The sequence below is a fragment of the Amaranthus tricolor genome, chromosome 1, assembly GCF_026212465.1.
Source record: "Amaranthus tricolor cultivar Red isolate AtriRed21 chromosome 1, ASM2621246v1, whole genome shotgun sequence".
Lineage (NCBI taxonomy): Eukaryota > Viridiplantae > Streptophyta > Magnoliopsida > Caryophyllales > Amaranthaceae > Amaranthus > Amaranthus tricolor.
Window position 1 is genome coordinate 42191521 of NC_080047.1, and position 9181 is coordinate 42200701.

General features: G+C 35.0%; 1 protein-coding gene across 1 annotated transcript; it reads right to left on the minus strand.

Annotated features, from left to right (window-relative positions):
- Positions 1-6243: 6243 nt before the first annotated feature.
- Positions 6244-6828, minus strand: LOC130810938 (uncharacterized). The gene is made up of 2 exons (XM_057677058.1): positions 6797-6828; positions 6244-6706 (listed from the first exon to the last, which is right to left on the minus strand). Exons 1-2 carry the CDS (start codon positions 6826-6828, stop codon positions 6244-6246), a joined length of 495 nt encoding a protein of 164 aa, XP_057533041.1.
- Between the last annotated feature and the right edge of the window lie 2353 nt (positions 6829-9181).

Below are 9181 nucleotides of genomic sequence, written 5' to 3' on the forward strand. Positions count from 1 at the left end.
ATTTTGTTTGGTTTGCTAAGGTTAATGATGTTTAAAGAAGATAATAATAATAATAATCCACTAAACTAATAATTTAATTAGTATGAATGATATCTTAAGTGCATCATTGAATTGATTTTGAAGCATGAAAAAGGAAAGATGGTACTTAGTGTTAATGAACTTTCATAAGGGCAATAATGGGAAATTGAATCAAGTGCTCATGCAACAATGGAAGACAAAATGGACTTTCAGCCAAAAGGCTATAAATCCTATTGAGCTTTTTGAGTCCTAGATTCCAGCAGTGTATCTCTATTTCTATCCTTCTTTTCTTTTCTTCTCTTTTCTTTTTCTATAGAAAAGCAAAGCCCCAATTACAGCTGTTGCCCCAACCAAGAGAAACCGTGGGCAAATTATTACTCCCTTTGCCTTTTTCTTATGGGGAAGGGGAACTAATGGATCTAAATAGGTAGTGAGATTTGAATTTCTGTTACAAGGGTGAAAGATATTATTAGGAGTCTCTTGGATTAGAGATAAATATTTAATTGGTAAATAAAAGTCGAATTAGAAAATAAATGAAGTTAGATAGATGGTTTAAGAAATTTCATTGTTAGAGAGGTGAAAAAATTAATTAGAAGATAATGAAAAATGAAAAAAATAGTAATTAGTTATCTTATATTGGGGTATAAATTTACTCTAAGAGAAGGTGGGAAAATTCTTTACCTCTAAATGAGAAACATTAACCTCTTTTTTTTAAAATTTTTTTTATTTACTTTTATTTTACCTGTATCATCAGTATTTCAATAACTTTATTTGCTTCTCTAAATAGTAAATACATTTGTTACATTAGTTTGACTTTTTTACTCTTAAATATTTACTGTCCTTCCAAGCAACCCTAATTAGATCAATTTCTTTTTTGTTTTTCTTCTTGTTTTCGTGTTTAGTTCATTTTTTTTGTTGTACTTTATTTAGTGGTTTCTCTAATTTCATTAGTGAGCCTAGGCATGGGCTTAAGGGATGGATCTAATATGAATTTTAATTAAAAATCCAATAAATGATAAAATGTGCAACAAAAATAATGAGTAAATGCGAATAGAGCTGTCTAAAGTAAATGATAGTATGACCTAACTTGACTCAAAAATAAACGTATAATAATCAAATTAAAGTTTCAAAATATTTATATACTCAAAAATCGAAATTGATCGATTTTAAAATATTATATTTAAGATCTGTTCGAAAATTAGAATAGACACCTCTAATTACAATTAAATTAGCTCAACACAAATGCAAATATAAGTATTTCACTCATTATATACTACTCCTTTCGAACCAATTTAGGTGTCCCATTTGCTTGAGTACGGTTATTGAGGATGGTGTGGGGTCTATTAAAAAGGGTAAGTAGTAAAGGGTAAGTATTGAAAGGTAAGTAGTGAAGGGTAGTTGGGTAAGTAAGGTATATGAGGGTATATTCGTAATTACTTGTGTGAATTAAGGATATTTAGGTAAAAAAATTGACAAAAATAGAAATGGGACAACTAAAAGACTTTACCAAATAAAAAAATGGGACAATTAAATTGGTTCGGAGGGAGTATTATTCTAAATCGGCAAGTAATATGTTTGCTTGTTTATTTTCCATTGAAAATACGTCAAAATAAAGTGGTTTGTAATGTATATAGATTGGTAGACAGTAGTAATTAATAATGAGCTCATTCTCATGTGAGAATGTCGAATGACTTTTGACAATTAATAAAAATTAAATTAATGCTAAAGATTTGGTTTAGATTTGTACCTCCTTTCAAGGCTTTGTATTTGGCTTTTCTATGATTATGTTTAATTAATGCTCATAATTATATGCAAAATTTAGTGTCCTCTTGTTCAACCGATAAGATTTCTTCCATAGATGAATTTTTCAATCATTCTGTTTTCTCGGGAGCTGTAGTAGCCAACACAGACAAAAATCTATTAGCTTTACTCATTTTTTTATTAATTAAGATTAAGATATAAAAACCTTAAATGATTGATATTAAATAGTAAAAAAGTTAATGAAAGTTTAGTATAATTTTATTTAAAAAATTTGATGATAAGTTTAAAGATTATCCTATTTTCTTGCATTATTTAATACCGTAAACTCAACAGTAAAGGAAGACTTTCAGACTAGCACATTTCTCACGTCATTTATGGTTGTTAGTACAAACAAACATTTTCATAATATAGCATTGTACTCCCTTTGATTGTATTTTCTTTTTTTGTTGTGTATCATATAGTGATTACAAGAAGTATATATAATGACTATTATTGAACCACTACATTCTAGAAGCAGTAAAAAATAACAAACTTGGGACAACTGTCATGAGAAAAGAGGAGCTACAATGCTGTTGTAACAAACTATGCAGGAGGAAGAAATCAGCTGCAAGACGAGTGCAAGAGCATGAGTGTGCTTCAATACTCCCCCTCAAGATTGGTGAAAGCTACGAACACCAAGCTTGGACATGAGCTGATGTTGCTGATGAGTTGGGAGAACTTTGGTGAACATGTCAACTACGTGCTGAGTGGAAGGAATGAAAGTTGGGGTGATAGATTTGGAGGCAACTTGATCACGAATGAAGTGGCAATCAATATCTATGTGCTTGACACGATCATGGTACACAGGATTAGCAGCAATGGCAAGGGTAGCACGATTATCACAGAAGAGAGGAGTAGGAGCACAGTCTGTGATCCCCAGATCTTTGATAAGTTGTTTAACCCAGAGGACTTCACAGGTGGTCATTGCCATGGATCTTTATTCAACCTCAGCACTGCTACGTGCCACCACATTTTGACGCTTGGACTTCCATGATATGGAAGAGTGACCAAGTAGAATACAAAAATCAGTGGTGGATCTCCTGGTGGAAGGACACCCAGCCCAATCATTGTCACAGTAGGCAGTGAGAGAGGCAGTGGAGGAATGAGCAAACAACACACTTGGTTTGGAGAGCCTTTGAGATACCTGAGTACAGGAAGAGCAGCTTGGTAATGAAGAGTCGTAGGTTTGTGCATAACCTTGCCGAAGGCATGCACTGTAAAGGATAAATCTAGGCGAGAAATGGTGAGATATCAAGTTTGCCTACCGAATGTTGATAAGATTCAGGATGAGGCATAGGATCTCCAGATGTTAGGTGCAGTTTATGGTGAGCAGCCATAGGGAGACGTAAAGATTTGCAGTTGAACAAGCCATATTCTTGTAGAAGGTCAAGGATATACTTGCGCTGGGAAAAAAATAACCTTGAGGAGTGTGATCAACTTCAAGACCCAAAAAGTATCGTACAGGACCTAAATCTTTCATGTGAAAGGTGGAGTTGAGAAAGTCCTTGGTAGACTGTATGTCAGAGGATTTATCACCAGCTATTAGAAGGTCATCCACATAGACCTAGATGATGGTGATGGAAGTGGATGTGCGTTTTATGAACAGACTGTAATCAGTGTTTGATTGAACAAATTGATGAGCTAGTAGTGCAGTGCTAAGTTTAGAGAACCACTAACGTGGAGCCTACTTCAAGCCATATAAAGACTTAAGAAGGTTGCACACTTTAGTTGAAGTAGAGGGCACATAAGACTCCCCCTCAGAAGGAAGAGAATGTGAGAATAACCTGCAGGCATTTTCATGTAAACATCCTCCTTAAGATCGCCATGTAAAAACACATTTTTGACATCCATTTGTTGAACCACCCAATTTTTCAAAGCAGCTACAGCCAAGAGAGAACGAACAATGGTCATTTTGGCCACAAGAACAAAGGTTTGATTGTAGTCCTTCCCAGGCTTTTGGTGGTTACCTAAGATCACAAGACGAGCTTTGTATTTGTCAAGACTACCATTTGTCAATACTACCATCAGCATTGAACTTAGTCTTGTAGAGCCATTTGCACCCAATGGCCTTTTCATGCGGAGGAAGATCAGTAACCTCCCAAGTGTTATTCATCTCAAGAGTGTAAAGTTCTTCATTCATTGCAACAACCCACTGAGGTTGAGTAACAACATGTTTGTAATGGATGGGATCCTTGGTATGCATAGAGTGAGTAAGAAAGCAAGAATAGGAGGCTGAGATAGAGGCTGCCACAGTACGTTGAATCTTGGTAGGCAGATGTATAAAAAGGTGAGTAAGCATGGAGCAAGAATAGGAGGCTGAGATAGAGGTTGCCACAGTAGGTTGAATCTTAGTAAGCAGATGTATAAAAAGGTGAGTAAGCATGGCATAGTCAGAGTGCCAAGATGGTTTGGTGATGTACGAGAAAACTTCCTCACAGTGACAACAAATGAGATAGGGGCTCCTGGATCAGTACGAGAACCTTGCTCAGAGAAGAAGGAGAGACACTGAAAATCAGCAAATTCAAGAGCATTGTCAGAACAAATGATTTTTATGAACTTGTCATATTGAGTTTTGACTATGAGAACAAAGGTCTTGATAATATTAACGGCATCTGACTTCAGCTTCAAAAGACTAACCCATGTAGTATATGAGTGATCATCCACAATGGTAAGAAAATACTTGTGATGCCCTTTACTAGGTGTTTTGTAGCGACTCCAGATGTCTATATGAATCAGATGAAATAAATCAGGTGCCCTTGAAGCACTGATAGGGTAAGGAAGCTTGGTAAACTTGGCTAAGGGGCAAGTGAGGCAAATATCTAGATGAGGAATAGGAGGAATGTGGGGAATAAGAGATAGTTTGGCGTGTGGAACATGACCAAGCCTGCAATGCCACAAAGTAGAGGGTGAGAAAGGTGATGTGTAGGGTATGCTATTAGGGATGGATGGTGTAGTGATTGTAGTAGAGATGAAAGAGGAAGGGTGAAAGTAATATAAACCATGATGAAGTTTGCTAAACAAGATGGGAGTAGAATTATATTTGGGGATAAGGAAGCAGGAGTCAGAGGTAAAAAGAATTTGACAACCAATTTCTTTTGTGAGTTTGGAGAGAAGATTATGCTGAAATATAGGGACATACAAAACATTGAGGAGAGTAATGGTAGGAGAGAGATGGACAGTACCAGAGCAAGTGATAAGGGATGTGTGGCCATTAGGTAGAGTAGTTTTGGTATGATAAGGATTGTGTTTGGTGAGGGTAAGAAGGGATATGGTGCCTGTCATGTGATCTGATGCACTAGAATCAAGGATCCATGGTTTTGGTGAAGACGTGATGGAGTGACCAGTGGCCATACCAGCATAGATTTGGTCAAACTCTTCTTCATGGGTTGTAGTAGGTGTATGAGAGGTGGAAGAGGGTAGGAATTTTATCAGTTGTTCAATTTGAGCTGGACTAAGAGTGGGAATTGCAGTGACTTCATTACTGAAAGGTCTGTGGCATTTGCCTACTCGAGTGCTCTTGGGCCACCTACCCCCTTTGCCTCTAGTAATACTACCTCTGCCTCTATAAGGTAAAGATTGAGACATGGTGTGCCAAGTAGGATAGCCAATAACTGTCCAACATTTCTCCCTGCTATACAGGTCAAAATTTCCTCAACACTTTTACCATACATCACTAGAGGTGAACACGGTTCGGGTTGGTCTGGTCTGACACGAAAATCAGACCAAATAAGAAATTTCGGTCTGAAAATTTTTCAGACCGGACCGGATCGTTTAAATCACAAAACCGGACCGGAACAAACCATTCGGTCTAGTTTGGTCTTCGATTTTTTATTTTTGTATTTTCATCCAAATTAATACATGTATTTATGCAAATATTTCATACCTACAATTAATAAAAATAATAATTTGTAATTAGTTGATAACATAAACATCGTTCAAGTATATATTTCTATATAAAAATAACTACATCTTAAAATATCTAGGTAGCAACTTAACTTTTTAAATACAAAATTATGATTTTTGACCATAGTACGTCGTTTGCGGTCCGGTCTGGTCTGAAAAATAAAAAAATCGAGACCAGATCGTAAACCGTAATTTAATTTGAAAAAAAAAATCAGACCAGACCATTTAAACCGTATACCAGACCAAATACTAAAATTCCGGTTTGGTTTACGGTTTAGACCAAACTTTGTTCAACCCTATACATCATCAAAGAGTCAGAATCATGCTTGGTATTTTGAAGAACTTCACGTTGACTCTCTTCTTGCTGCAAAAAGATTATAAGCCTTATCCACATTGGGAAGAGGTTGCATAAGGAGAATATGACTCCTGTGAGTGCTATAGGATTCATCTAAACCATTTAAAACGTGAAATAATTTTTGCTCAGTTTGTTGTGTATGCAAAGCAACCAAAAACATTCTAACCTTATCTGTCATTTTTGTCTGCTGGTAAGGCATCGAGGCTCTCCAGTTCTTCCCATAGACCTTTGATTTCTATGTGGTACTCAGACAAACACCTTTCAGCTTGTTTTATTGAGAAAATTTCTTTGTTCAACTTGTATTTTCTTGCTCTATTGATCACTGAGAAACGTTTTTCCAACTGTTTCCATATGGCATGTGCACTATCAAGAAACATAACAGATTTTTTAATGGATTTTGATACATTGTTAAGTATCCATGAAATAATCATACTATTGTAAGTATCCCATGCTTTTTGCTTCACTATATTCTCTGCATCTCTCTTAATATCACCAATTACAAACCCCAGTTTCCTTTTGAAAGTGAGGCCTATTTCAAGAGACGTTCTCCAGCTTTTGTAGTTACTTGCTCCCAGTAATTTTTCAACAATGATAGATGTACTCCCATCCGAGGGATGTAGGTACAAAGGGCTAGAAGGTTCAAATAGTGAACGTTGCAGATGAATCAGCCATAGTACAGAAAAAGAAAAGAAAGAAGATAGGAAGAAAAAGGATTAATACAGATTGTGAGAAATATGCAGCTCTGATACCATGAAGACTTTCAGTCTAGCATATTTCTCAAGTCATTCATGGCAGCTTCTGTAGTTACTTGCTCCCAGTAATTTTTCAACAATGATAGATGTACTCCCATCTGAGGAATGTAGGTACAAAGGGCTAGAAGGTTCAATAGTGAACGTTGCAGATGAATTAGCCATAGTACAGAAAAAGAAAAGAAAGAAGAAAGGAAGAAAAAGGATCAATACAGATTGTGAGAAACATGCAGCTCTAATACCATGAAGACTTTCAGTGTAGCACATTTCTCACATCATTTATGACTACTAGTACAAACAAACATTATCAGAATATAGCATTATACTCCCTTTGATTGTATTTCCTTTTTTTGCTGTGTATCATATAGTAATTAAAAGAGGTATATATAATGACTATCATTGGACCACTACATTCTAGAAGTAGTACAAAATAACAAACTTAGGACAACTGTCATGAGAAGAGAGGAGCTATAATGCTGTTGTAACAAACTCTGCAGGAGGAAGAAATCAGCTGCAAGACGAGTGCAGGAGCATGATTGTGCTTCAATAAAGATGGGTACAAAATAAACTTACGCATATAATCTGAGAAATTAAGAAGCAAGCAAGAATACAAGAAGTTCATCCAAATAAAAATGAGAAACCACAACCTCAACAATGAAGAATGGTCATCTACTATCTTCTCTATTATTAGATGGACATGTTTTTTTTGTGCCAACAATAAGATGACAAATCGAGGTAAAAATGAGATAATAAGTAACTTTTAAGGTATATACCATACCCTACAACCAAGATTTACATCTCTTGATTATAATCCAACCCATTACAATAAGAAAATTCTTGATCACTCTCTCGACCTCTCAAGAGCTCCAATCATCATCATCATTATCATCATACCCAGTGTATCCCGCTCATAGAGAACTATTATCAGGGTCTGAAAAGGGAAGAACGACGACAGCTTATACCCATAGAGAAGAGTGCAGTCAAAGAGCTATAATATTTTCTCCAGAAAGTACAAGAAAGACTTTCTAATAAGGTTCAACAATCACCGAGTTGTTTTTTCGCATTCTTCCACATGTTTCATCTAACCAAAATGACCACCTCCAAGCTATCAGAAAGACTTTCTTACAAGGTTTAACAACTACAAAGCTTCCTCGCACTCTTCCTCACACTTCATCTAACCTAAAAGACTCTCTATAAAACTTAGGAATTTTAGTTAAGAAGCAAAACCTAGGAATTCCCAAAATGAAACACGCATACAAAACAAATAGAGTTTTTAACAGCTTGCTCGATCAAGCTGCTGCTAGACACATTTTTGTTTTTTTTCTCTTGCTTCAATATGGCCGCATGTGAACCCCCTTGCTTTCCCTTCTATTTCCTCACTTATGAAAGCTAGAGCTTGCCCTACTAAGTGATCAAATGTATCATCATTTGTAATAATTTTGGTTCTTGCATTAACAATCTTCCTAAAGACCAAAATTACCCCCTTCATCAAATGTCGCATTTCTTGGTGACTCACATAGTTCATCATCATCATCATGGCTATTTCCGCCAACCTATAGCATATACAAGCTGCTCTTACTCCTCTTCTGAGCACAATGCTTCCTCTTATGACCTTTAAATTTCATAAATCCTCTACTAGTGTTGTAGAAACACTCTTTTTTGCTCGAGTGTACCAAGTGATATAAGGTTCATTTCAAACTTAAGCACATACCTCACATCTTATAGCCTACTCTTGACTCCATAATGTGTTTTAATAATAACTTCATCAACTCCTTCCAGACTCACAAGCTTTGATCCTTGTGAACTTTTCACAACAAATATTAAATTGGCAGATATATTGATCACAAAAACTATAAAATTGAAAAAATATGTTTTTTTCTTGATAAATTTTTTAAGTTTCTAATTTACATGATCTAACCTTAGAAAATGTGTTGAATACAAAATGATAATTGATTAGTTTTTTTAAAAAAAAAAATTTTTTTGAAGTGAATTAATAAGTTAATTATCACTAAATTAGAATTACAAAATATAGAGTTATAACCAAAACTAAAAAAATGTATTAAATACTTAAGACAAACTAAAATAAAAATGTAGTAAATTCATGATATGGATGGACTATATTAGAAAGAATAACATTTTACAAGCTTAATTTGAAAGATCTTAGTATATAGTTGCGATTATGACCAAGAAATTATTTCATCTACTTACCGGATAATCAACTCACTATTTATAGATATTAATAAATAGTGAATTAAACTTACGAATAATAATTATATTTTATTTATCTACTAGTTATAGATAATTTACCGAATGAATCAGTTAATTTATTTGTTAGTGATCAATAATTGATGGTTGT

Bases quoted from the DNA above. Each gene is read 5' to 3' on its own strand.
- LOC130810938 (XM_057677058.1), bottom strand. From the start codon at position 6,828: ATGGTATCAGAGCTGCATATTTCTCACAATCT. The intron at 6,707-6,796 runs GTATTAATCCTT...TGAACCTTCTAG, and splicing joins CTGCATATTTCTCACAATCT to CCCTTTGTACCTACATCCCT.